The 12,990-nt window shown below is 43.7% G+C and overlaps 1 protein-coding gene across 3 annotated transcripts in view; it reads right to left on the bottom strand.

Annotated features, from left to right (window-relative positions):
* KLHL4 (kelch like family member 4) overlaps positions 1-12,990 on the bottom strand; it is a 223,128-nt gene that overhangs the window by 91,272 nt on the left and 118,866 nt on the right. For 2 of the 3 annotated variants that reach the window (XM_068250007.1, XM_068250008.1), the window contains exon 2: positions 3,180-3,353. In XM_068250007.1, the coding sequence (XP_068106108.1) occupies positions 3,180-3,353 (174 nt within the window). Of the gene's footprint in view, positions 1-3,179; positions 3,354-5,596; positions 5,662-12,990 lie in introns of those variants that run through there. The other variant, XM_068250010.1, reaches the window with a different exon arrangement.

Below are 12,990 nucleotides of genomic sequence, written 5' to 3' on the forward strand. Positions count from 1 at the left end.
ATATAGCGTGGCTGAGCGAGGTGCACAGTGGCAGTACACACAATGCTATATTAGTCAGGCTAAGCCGTGTACACAGAGTGTCCGAAAACACAATGCTATATATAGCGTGGCTGAGCGAGGTACACAGTGGCAGTAAACAATGCTATATATAGTGTGGCTGAGCGAGCGGTGTACTACTGTTCCCAGCAGCGACACACAATGACTGGGGGGGGACCCTGGCTAGCGTGGCTGGAGAGCGAACTACCCTGCCTGCCTACCCAAAGCTAAACCCACAGAGAAATGGCGGAGATATGACGTGGTTCGGGTATTTATTTACCCGAACCACGTGACCGTTCGGCCAATCAGAGCGCGTTCGGGCCCGAACCACGTGACCCGTTCGGCCAATCACAGCGCTAGCCGAACGTTCGGGGAACGTTCGGCCATGCGCTCTTAGTTCGGCCATGTGGCCGAACGGTTTGGCCGAGCACCGTCAGGTGTTCGGCCGAACTCGAACATCACCCGAACAGGGTGATGTTCTGCAGAACCCAAACAGTGGCGAACACTGTTCGCCCAACACTAAACCCAACCCTCCATTCCATCTCTCAAGGTCGCCTCAGTAACAACCTACACAACCCAACCCTCCATTCAATCTCTCAAGGTCGCCTCAGTAACAACCTACACAACCCAACCCTCCATTCCATCTCTCATGGTCGCCTCAGAAACAAACTTGCACAACCCAACCCTCCATTCCATCTCTCAAGGTCGCCTCAGAAACAACCTACACAATCCAACCCTCCATTCCATCTCTCATAGTCGCCTCAGTAACAACCTACACAATCCAACCCTCCATTCCATCTCTCATGGTCGCCTCAGAATCAACCTACACAACCCAACCCTCCATTCCATCTCTCAAGGTCGCCTCAGAAACAACCTACACAACCCAACCCTCCATTCCATCTCTCAAGGTCGCCTCAGTAACAACCTACCCAACCCAACCCTCCATTCCATCTCTCAAGGTTGCCTCAGTAACAACCTACACAACCCAACCCTCCATTCCATCTCTCAAGGTCTCCTCAGTAACAACCTACACAACCCAACCCTCCATTCCATCTCTCATGGCCGCCTCAGAAACAAACTTGCACAACCCAACCCTCCATTCCATCTCTCAAGGTCGCCTCAGAAACAACCTACACAATCCAACCCTCCATTCCATCTCTCATGGTCGGCTTAGTAACAACCTACACAATCCAACCCTCCATTCCATCTCTCATGGTCGCCTCAGTAACAACCTACACAATCCAACCCTCCATTCCATCTCTCATGGTCGCCTCAGAAACAAACTACACAACCCAACCCTCCATTCCATCTCTCAAGGTCGCCTCAGAAACAACCTACACAACCCAACCCTCCATTCCATCTCTCAAGGTCGCCTCAATAACAACCTACACAACCCAACCCTCCATTCCATCTCTCAAGGTCGCCTCAGTAACAACCTACACAACCCAACCCTCCATTCCATCTCTCAAGGTTGCCTCGAAAGCAACCTATACAACCCAACCCTCCATTCCATCTCTCAAGGTCGCCTCAGTAACAACCTACACAACCCAACCCTCCATTCCATCTCTCAAGGTCGCCTCAGTAACAACCTACACAACCCAACCCTCCATTCCATCTCTCATGGTCGCCTCAGAAACAAACTTGCACAACCCAACCCTCCATTCCATCTCTCAAGGTCGCCTCAGAAACAACCTACACAACCCAACCCTCCATTCCATCTCTCAAGGTCGCCTCAGTAACAACCTACCCAACCCAACCCTCCATTCCATCTCTCAAGGTTGCCTCAGTAACAACCTACACAACCCAATGCTTCATTCCATGTCTCAAGTTCACCTCAGTAACAACCTACACAACCCAACCCTCCATTCCATCTCTCAAGGTCTCCTCAGTAACAACCTACACAACCCAACCCTCCATTCCATCTCTCATGGCCGCCTCAGAAACAAACTTGCACAACCCAACCCTCCATTCCATCTCTCAAGGTCGCCTCAGAAACAACCTACACAATCCAACCCTCCATTCCATCTCTCATGGTCGCCTCAGTAACAACCTACACAATCCAACCCTCCATTCCATCTCTCATGGTCGCCTCAGTAACAACCTACACAAGCCAACCCTCCATTCCATCTCTCATGGTCGCCTCAGAAACAAACTACACAACCCAACCCTCCATTCCATCTCTCAAGGTCGCCTCAATAACAACCTACACAACCCAACCCTCCATTCCATCTCTCAAGGTCGCCTCAGTAACAACCTACACAACCCAACCCTCCATTCCATCTCTCAAGGTTGCCTCGAAAGCAACCTATACAACCCAACCCTCCATTCCATCTCTCAAGGTCGCCTCAGTAACAACCTACACAACCCAACCCTCCATTCCATCTCTCAAGGTCGCCTCAGTAACAACCTACACAACCCAACCCTCCATTCCATCTCTCATGGTCGCCTCAGAAACAAACTTGCACAACCCAACCCTCCATTCCATCTCTCAAGGTCGCCTCAGAAACAACCTACACAATCCAACCCTCCATTCCATCTCTCATGGTCGCCTCAGTAACAACCTACACAACCCAACCCTCCATTCCATCTCTCAAGGTCGCCTCAGAAACAACCTACACAATCCAACCCTCCATTCCATCTCTCATGGTCGCCTCAGTAACAACCTACACAACCCAACCCTCCATTCCATCTCTCAAGGTTTACCACCAAGTAATAAAGAAAAACATGTAAATCGTGTACACAACAACTAGGATCGGGTGGCCACCAATTAATTTGTAGCACCACTCAGACTTCTGAGGAGAGATTCTGGTATTACAGATTCCAGTAACCACAACAAAAATAACCTTCCTCTCTTCATGTGCTATTACAAAATATACTTTATTGATGACATGCAAAAACTTCCCAGCAACTTGTCACACGGAACCCTCCCCTTAAAACCATTAAAACCAATACTGGTAAGTACATGGAGCAATTCTAACCGTCTCTTCTTCCTTCTCCCCACTGTCTCAGTAATAGCACATGAAGAGAGGAAGGTTATTTTTGTTGTGGTTAATGTAAATCGTGTGCTATGGTTAATCCCCAGCTTACTCCACTGCTCTTGGCTTGGGCCCACATAGATCGCCATATCATCATGGTGAGCTCACCTGTGTGCGGGAATTTTGTAATTCCCGGCAATGAGAAGGACATCGCAGAGCTGCTTCTGCTGGAGGTAACTCTCCATTTTCCGGAAAGTCTGCTCGGCATGGTTCAAGCTTTGGAAATACTCATCCGAACCAGCGGTGGTCATTCTACTGGGGGAGGGGACAGACGCCGGGAGCCTGCCGAGAAGAAATAAAAATAACACAATCAGCCATGGATGACAGCAGCCTAGACTTCAGAAACAATTCAACCATCTAACGAAATAGGTCTCTACATCCATCCACCAACTAAGATCCCGGATATTTGCTCGGAGTTTGACCACAATCGGATCACTAATAAAACTTCAATTTCTATTAGGGTTTAAATGAAAACTCTTAAAAGAACTTTTTGTATCCAACCCTGCACTGAGTATTGCGATAAGTTAAAGTGAAACAAAAAAAGTCAAACATTTGCTCTCTGTTTGTTCTACTAGATGGGAAACACTCACAAGCTCTAAACAAACTTTTTTTTTTTTTTTTTTTAAATAAATGCTTGAAAAGAGTCAATAAGATTACATTAATTGTCTCCTGGGAGCCTCATCAGTCACATAGCTAAAACCTCACTGAGCTCTCAGGACTGCCTAAAAATTGTTGGTTTATCGCTGACTGCAGGAGATAGGGCGTACTTCTATAGCAGGGAGCTTCTCTGTGCAAACTAAGAAACATGAACATTCAGAAAGAGGGCGGTTTGGTGCTTACAGATTGATCTGATTATTGCATTACTATGCAGGATGGCTGCTTCCAGTATTAGAAAGCTGTGACCAGAAGGGGGATAGCTGCATTTTTTTCAAGTAGGAAATTACTTTTGGTCAAACACAGGTAGGATAACTACAAAGTTAATAAGAATTTGTGAGTCTGCTTTTTTTGTATGTTATGCCAAACTGTATTTCCTCTTAAGGGGCCATTCACACTTATCAGAATTTGAGTGCAACGTGCGGGTTTGCGTTCTAGCATTCGTCACACATCTAATGTATGTCTACGGGTAACGGGATCTCATTTGACCTGCATTTCTTTTTATTGTTTTTGTGTTGTGCGAATTTTCTGCATTTTTAAAAGCATGCAACAGTGATGTTTTTTCTGTGTGCTTTCCGCATTAAAAATAACTCAATAGAAATGCATAAAAAAATGTATATGTTATGCAATAAAATTACATCCAATTTTTGAAATCAATTAGATACTTTCTGTAAATGTAAATCAACTTCGTGGGTACATATTATTTCGGCGCCGCTCAGTTCGGTGCAGGGAGAGCCGAATGGCGCTGCTAAGCTCACAGACGGCGTTAAATATTATTCCCCCTCCGAGTTGTTGCAACTCAGAGGGAAATGTAATTCGGGGTCTGGTGGCTGCCAGAGCCAGGGGTGTAGCTAGAAATCACTGGGCCCCCCTGCAAAAATTTGCACTGGGCCCCCCTGCAAAAATTTCTCTCCTTGCCCTTAGTTGTCAATCTCTCAGGACAGTGCCTCTTGTGGCTTCTGCGCCCCCCTGCGGCTGCATCCCTTGCAGGGTCTATTGTTATGCCCATGGCCAGAGCCCCCAATTACGGCTACGCAGGGCACGCATCATAGCACTGCTATGACGGCGCTCGGCTCTCAGAGCCGCTCGCCGAAATGAACTGATCCGTCAACTTGGTTGGAATGCGCGGAAAAATCACAATCTGAAAAATCGCATTAAAAAGGCGTACAAACCGCTAAATTACAGAGAAAAATACCAAAGGACAAAACCTAAAAATTACAAAACGTAAAACGGACGTGCAGAAAAAGCTTTAGACTTTACATAAATAAGTGCGAACACTGTAGTAAATGTGATTGGTCTGGACAATGATTAAACTGTACCTGAGGTGACATGATGAGATAGACATGTGTATGTACAGTGCTAAGCAATAACTAGGTGGAGTTCTTTTTTGTCTTTTCTGCCTGAAAGGGTTAAACATTTAGATATGCAAGTGACAGTTTCTCTCCAGTCAGGACTGGTTATAGCAGTCTGACTATAGTGTAATCCTCACTGATAAGGAATTACAGCCATTAAACTCTTTCCTGGCACAGAACAGCTTCTGAAAGCAGCTGTATTGACCTAAAATATATGTATTGACCTAAAAATAGGTCAATACATATATTTTAGATCTGGGACACTTGGACAACTGTGTCATTGAGTAGTGACAATAAAACATCAAATCTTATTTTTACGTTTTTAAACATAAGATACTGTAGAACTGTGCGTTATTTTAAAAAAAAAGCGAAGTCTATGAGAGGAGGGGGGGGGGGGGGGGGAACAATTGTTATCTCAGTTTAGGCCCACTATCGCAAAAATGCTAAAATGTAAAATACACGTTAACACATACAAATGAGAAGTACATTTCTTCCAGAGCAAAATGAGCCATAAATTACTTTTCTCCGATGTTGCTGTTACTAACAGTAAGTAGTAGAAATCTGACAGAGATGACAGGTTTTTGGACTAGCCCATCTCCTCGTGGGGTATTCTCAGGGTTTATTTTATTTTCATTAGCACTTAGTAAATGGCAGTTGCTCCGTCCAACTGTCAATAATAGTGTGCAGCGAGCAGGGAGGCTGGCCAACATCATTGTATAAATTCTTTTCAGGGAGTGTCTTTATAAACAAAGGCCATGCTGAGAATCCCCCGTGCGGAGATGGGTTAGTCCAAAACCTGTCGGTTCTGTCAGATTTCTACTACTTACTGTAAGTGACAGCAACATAGGAGAAAAGGAATTTATGGCTCATTTTACTCTGGAAGAAACATACTTCTCATTTGTATGTGTTTATATGTATTTTACATTTTAGCTGAAAGTTTTTTCTCTCCTTGCCCTTAGTTGTCAATCTCTCAGGACAGTGCCCCTTGTGGCTTCTGCGCCCCCCTGCGGCTGCATCTCTTGCAGGGTCTATTGTTATGCCCATGTTCGCGATACAGGTCCTTTAATAAGAAAATGCTTGTCCATCCTCATAACATCATTACCAAATTTTGATAAAATAATTGCAATGAATTTATAGCCATTTTCTATCCAAATTTAACAGGATATTGAATATGAATTATATTGAATGAATATTGAATAGAGTTGGACAGCATGAGGGGTCTGGAGTCCATCATGAATCCAGTTCATCATTTCCCTTCATCTTCTCTTTCTCTGCCTTTTTTCCTCTTTCCCATGTTTTATACTGTCAGGCCCCGTTTACATGTAATCAGTTGGTATGCATTAGTATGTGCGCTGGTATGCGTTAGTATGTGTTTTTTCCATAGCAGTGCATTGTGACAAAGATTTCAGTTAAAAAGACTCTGAAGAGAGTCTAAATTCACTATTTTAACATGCAGCCATGTAAAGAACTATAACCCCTGCTAAACCGCCGCTATCCCGCGGCAAAACAAGAGGTTAATACCCCCCAAATCCCCCTGCAAAATCCACGACTTTCTTGGTCATGGATTTTGCTCTTCCTGGAGGCAGAGCTATGAGTTGCAGCTCTGCCTCTATGTGCATCAATCGCCGTGCGGATCTCCGCCTCTCCCCCTCCCCTCTCTGTGAAGGAAGATTGAGAGGGGCGGGGAAGAGGTGGCGATCAGCGGGGATTGACGCGCTGAGAGGCAGAGCTACAGGGCTTAGCTCTGCCTCTTCAGGAAGCGCTTCCCGGGCACCATGGAGGGGATTTGGGGGTATTAACCCCTCGTTTTGCCATGGGATAGCAGCGTTTTAGTTGGGGTTATAGTTCTTTACATAGCTGCATGTTAAAAAAGTAAATGTAGACTCGCTTCAGAGTCTCTTTAAAACGTGTTAAGTGTGAAAGGTGCCATAGGAAAACATGGGCATTACTTTGAAAATCAGTTTTCTTTCCGTTTTAACTGAGAGCAAACGGCCTCAGTCTTCCCTATTCAGGCTATACTTTTTTTTTTTTTTTTCCCCTCCCTGTACAGAGTTGGATCATTAACCTCCTTGGCGGTAATCCCGTGTGTGACACGGGTTAAGCCGCCAGAGGGTGCCGCTCAGGCCCTGCTGGGCCGATTTACATAATTTTTTTTTTCAAACACGCAGCTAGCACTTTGCTAGCTGTGTGTTTGGTCTGATCGCCGCCGCCGACGCGCCGCTACCCACCGTGGATACAGCCCCCCCCCCGCATACCCCTTGCGCAGCCTGGCCAATCGCCGCCAGGCTGCGCTATGGGGTGGATCGGGACTCCCTGTGACGTCACGACGTCCATGACGTCGATGACGTCACTCCGTTCGTCACCATGGCGATGGGGGAAGCCCTCAAGGAATTCCCGTTCAGAACGGGATTTCCTTATGGGCAAGCGGCGCCGGCGGCGAACGGAGGGGACGGGCGGACGCCGCGGGGAGGGGGGAAGCATGTAGCTAGCGCTAGGCTAGCTACATGCTAAAAAAAAAAAAAAAAGGTGAAAAAAACCCTCCCGCGGGAATTATACCGCCAGGGAGGTTAAGGATTGCCTGCCTATAGCATTATTGATATCCCAAGCCAGCCAGAGATGGACTAATCAATACGCTGAGACGATAATTATTCTTCATTATAAAAGTGATCGGTTGTGATCTCTCATTCCCCCGAGAAGCAGTACTTTATTTTTCATAATATTTTTCATAATAAGGGTGCTTAAATAAATTATATATATATATATATATATATATATATATATATATATATATATATATATATATATATATATATATATATATATATATATATATATATATATATATATATATAGGAGCTGCTGCAGATCTCTCTGTGGTATGTTCTTTTTTCTTTTTTTTAAGGTCTAAAAGCTTGTGAACATATTGCACGTCTTTTAGATCCCAAATATAGAAATAATCATAACGCCAGGGAGGTTAATGGGAGAGGTTTTTTTAAAAAGCTCTCAGAAAGCTTTGGAGGCCAAAAAGCGCTCAGAAAAGCGCTTATAGTGTGCCTGAGCCCTGCGGCCTCTTTCAAACTAGCAGCTGACAGGGAAGGCAGTCACCGCCTGTCAGTTGCTTTCCTGCACTCGGCTGGGCATTTGTTAGTGGTCAGTACCAATGTTGGACAGGAGGCACCCACCCCCTGTGTACCATCTGAGCGCAGCCATACTTAGACGCGACATCAGTGCGTGTCAGCGCTTGATGTTACAACCACTGGAATTCGTCTGCCTCTAAATTGCACTGGCGGGCACCAGTTGGAACGCTGAACTGCTCGCCAAGCGCACAGTTCAGCCTCCCGTCTGAAGGAGGCCTTGAACCATTTCAGCCCGCGGGGATTTTTCACCTTACGCATCGGAGCAATTTTCACCTCCCATTCATTCGCTAATAACTTTATCACTACTTATCACAATTTATTGATCTACATCTCGTTGTTTCCGCCACTAATTTGGCTTTCATTGTGTGGTACATTTTGCTAAGAATTATTTTTTTATAAATGCATTTTAACAGGATTAATAAGAAAAAATGGAAAAAAAATCATTATTTCTCAGTTTTCGGCCATTATAGCTTTAAAATAATCCACGCTACCATAATTAAAACCTATGTATTTTATTTGCCCGTTTGTCTCGGTTATGACACCATTTCAATTTTGTCCCTATTACAATGTATGGTGCATGTATGGTGGAAATAAAGGTGCATTTTTTCCGTTTTGCGCCTATCACTATTTACAAGCTTATAATTTAAAAAATGTTCGTAGTATAACCCCTTCAAATGCATATTTAAAAAGTTCAGATCCTTAGGTAACTATTTATGTCTTTTTTCTTTTCTTTTTTTATTGTACATTTTTTTTGTCCATTAAAAATTTTATTTGGGTAATATTTTGGTGTGGGAAATAAACAGTTAATTTTTAATGTTATTATATGTGTAAATTGTAATGTAAAAAATATGTAGATGTAGTTTTACTATTTGGCCACAAGATGGCCACCTTGAATTTTTTTTCTCCTTGTGCTTCTCGCTAAGCGGAAGCACAAGGGGGACGCGGAAGATTTTACGTGCAGAAAGACTGAAGCCTCTTGTAAGAGCTCTTCGGTTTTTCTGCTGGGGACACGGATCGGTGATCGGGAACCATGTTCCCATTCACTGATCCCAGGGCTACCGGGAGACAGCACGGGAGCGCGCCAAAGCGCAGCACCGCAGCAGAGCAGCCGCCCGGATGGGAGCTTCACGTCCGGGCGGCAGAAATGGTTAAGTTCAGCTAGCCTTCCCTCATGTCTCAGCCAATCTTCTTTGTGAAGAGGAAATTCTGATAATGCCCATTGATATTCCAATAATACATTCATCAGCCTGTCCTTTGGGATAATGGCCTCTATTCCTGCATCCAGACCACGTAGGCTCCGCGGATTGTGAAATGCTACAATTACCAGCAGTATCGGCAGATGCTCCAGTTTCTGAAAATCTGTGAATCCGGTAAAAGGGGCAGCGTGGGTAAAATGTCAGCTCTGAAGGCAATTAGGATAGCGTATCATTCCGCACGCTGATGAGAACGCCGCCTAATGCATCAAACAACGCAGCCTCATCTTACTCCATTAACCTCCGAAAATAAAACAATGTTTCGTAACATGAATGGTTTATGTTTCGGAAACTCGCCGTGCGTTTTTCCATCTGTTATTTATTCCACTGCCGCTATCATTACACTTTTTCCACTTTCATTTTTTCCCCCCCTTTCAGTTGTTTTGAAAATAAATTGGATGTGATATTACAGCGAACCGCTCTAAAGGTGGCCACTAACGATCCAATTTCTAGTGAAAAATCGTTCGATATGCATTTTGTATGCGTTTTTCATGTGTTTTACAATTGCGTTTTATGCAAATAACTAGGAAGACAACAGAAAGGGGAAATATATCACAAAACAATTTTTTTACAAAAATATATAACATCCTGATGCATTTTTGCATATTTATGCAACAAAACCAGTGTTTTTGAAAACGCACGCATAGAAAACGCATATGCCTTTTTATATGTTTTTTTTTCCTGCGGTCCATAGACTTCCATTATCGGCAAAAACGCAGTATTTTCGCAACGCTACCGTTTCTGCTAAGTGTGCACCTAGCCTGAATGTTTTTTCATGTTATGAATAGGGATTGTCAATGAGATGCAAATGAATTATGTGATAATGCAGGATTATGCAAAGTTACGCTGCTTAACTACTTTCTCCTCCTGGACGTATTAGCTACGTCCAGGAGGCCATGTGCGCGTCCGCGCGCTCCTGCGGCCGATCGCACGCGTGCTCCCGACCTGCGGTTCATTATCAGGCAATCAGTGAATCGGGCTATGGTGCCCGATCACTGATTCCTCTCCCCCGCAGAAAAAGCGACAGCTTCTATCGGAAGCTTCGCTTTTTCTGGCTCTAGCATCCCTATGCGTCCCTTTAAGCGTACATCTTACGCTTAGAGTGACATCATGTAAACAAACTCATGGCTGCCATCTTGTGGCCAAAAAGTAAAACTACAACTAAATGTAAAAAAAAATTAAAATCAACACATATTTACAGAAAAAAAATCCTGTTAACATCCCACCCTCCCAAAAATACCCAAATAAAATGTTTAATATAAAAAAAACAAAAAACATTACAATATATATATATATATAAAAAAAAGCATGTAAATATTTACCTAAGGGTCTAAACTTTTTAAATATCAATGTAAAGATTAAATATTTCGATTTTTTTTTTTTATTTTAAAGAGAAACTCCAACCTAGAATTGAACTTTATCCCAATCAGTAGCTGATACCCCCTTTTACATGAGAAATATAATGATTTTCACAAACAGACCATCAGGGGGCGCTGTATGACTGATTTTGTGCTGAAACCCCTCCCACAAGAAGCTCTGAGTACCGCGGTACTCTGGGCAAACTGCCACAATGTAACAATGTTCACAGACAGGAATTAGCTGTTTACAGCTGTCTCTAACAGCCAAAACAGCTAGGAGCAGCTACATAACCTGCCCACAGTAACAATGTCACCATGTAATAAATGTCAGAATGTGAATCTGGGAGAGGAAAGATTTTACGATGAGCAAACACTGACTAAATCATTTATACATAATTATGGTAAAAAATGAAGCACTTTTTTTACTACATTATTTTCACTGGAGTTCCTCTTTAAACTTGTAAATAGTGATGGATGCAAAACTGAAAAAATGCACCTTTATTTCCAAATAAAATATTGTCGCCATACATTGTGATAGGGACATAATTTAAATGGTGTAATAACCAGGACAAATGGGCAAATACAATACGTGAGTTTTAATTATGGAGGCATGTATTATTTTAAAACTATAATGGCTGAAAACTAAGAAATAATGAATTTTTTCTGTTTTTTTCTTATTCTTCCTGTTAAAATGCATTTACAGTAAAGTGGCTCTTAGCAAAATGTACCCCCCAAAGAAAGCCTAATTGGTGGCGGAAAAAACAAAATATAGATCAGTTCATTGTGATAAGTAGTGATAAAGTTATAGGCTAATGAATGGGAGGTGAACATTGCTCGGATGCATAAAGTGAAAATGACTGAGGGCTGAAGTGGTTAAACATGGTCCGATCAAATCCAGCCAAGGTGAAATTCGATGGATCCAGGTTACAAAGCTGCATAACATTTCCATACAAACTTCTCATAATCACACAACTTTGCATCTCATCTCAAGACCATGCCTTGTTACAGGTGAAATTGGAAAAAATTAGAACATCTTGCAAAAGTCTATTTATTCCAGTAATTCAACTAAACGCAGAACTTCCTATGTGCTCTAAAAGATAAGCAACAGCATAATCACCTTTAAAGAAAAACATTTCTTTGTTACGGCTGATACATATCCTGCAATAAAGCTGCAATGTGTCTACTTCCTACTTTCATGGAAGCAGACCTATTGTTAGCATCCTGTGTTTAAAAATTAGCTGCTCTGCCTTGGCAGTAAGCTGACACAGTTGAGGGTTCAAATTACAACCTGTGATTAGTCACAGATGAGGGAGTAATTACACAGGCTGAACACTCTAAATACATACAGGGTGCATTTCTCTATGCTTTCCTTCTGTCCTGTGCAAGAGTTAAGTTCCACTTTAAAGGAATACTGTAGGGGGTCGGGGGAAAATGAGTTGAACTTACCCGTGGCTTCTAATGGTCCCCCGCAGGCATCCTGTGCCCGCGCAGCCACTCACCGATGCTCCGGCCCCGCCTCCGGTTCACTTCTGGAATTTCTGACTTTAAAGTCAGAAAACCCCTGCGCCTGCGTTGCCGTGTCCTCGTTCCCGCTGATGTCACCAGGAGTGTATAGCACAAGCTCAGTATGGTCTGTGCCTGCGCAGTATGCTCCTGGTGACATCAGGGGAAGCGAGGACACGGCAACGCAGGCGCAGGGGTTTTCTGACTTTAAAGTGAGAAATTTCAGAAGTGAACCGGAGGCGGGGCCGGAGCATCGGCCCCTTTAAGGCTAGGTTCATAGTAGGCGTTGCATTGCGTCAGAGAAAAGATTGCTTCACAGTCGCAGTTAAGGCGTGCATTTTGCCGCACGCAATTCTACTGCAATGCACCCGCTGCACTGTGAACATCACATAGAAGGTACATTGCAAAGCGCAGGCTGCGTTACAAAGTGACCGTAATGCCGCAACGCACCACCATGGACGCAGATTTAGGGGAATCTTTGCAGGAGGGATGAATGAAAGGCTATCATCGGACTAGTCCTGCGTTCTTTTGATGTCACCGCGTTATTCTAAACTGCTAATCTCGTTTCTTTATAAACCTGACTTCTTGTAACTAAATCAAGCGAGGTTCGCAAAGTCATCCCGCGTCGGATCAGTCCATTATTCCGCCGCCTTCCAGCAGTC

The sequence above is a fragment of the Hyperolius riggenbachi genome, chromosome 8 (assembly GCF_040937935.1).
Source record: "Hyperolius riggenbachi isolate aHypRig1 chromosome 8, aHypRig1.pri, whole genome shotgun sequence".
Taxonomy (NCBI): Eukaryota; Metazoa; Chordata; class Amphibia; order Anura; family Hyperoliidae; genus Hyperolius; species Hyperolius riggenbachi.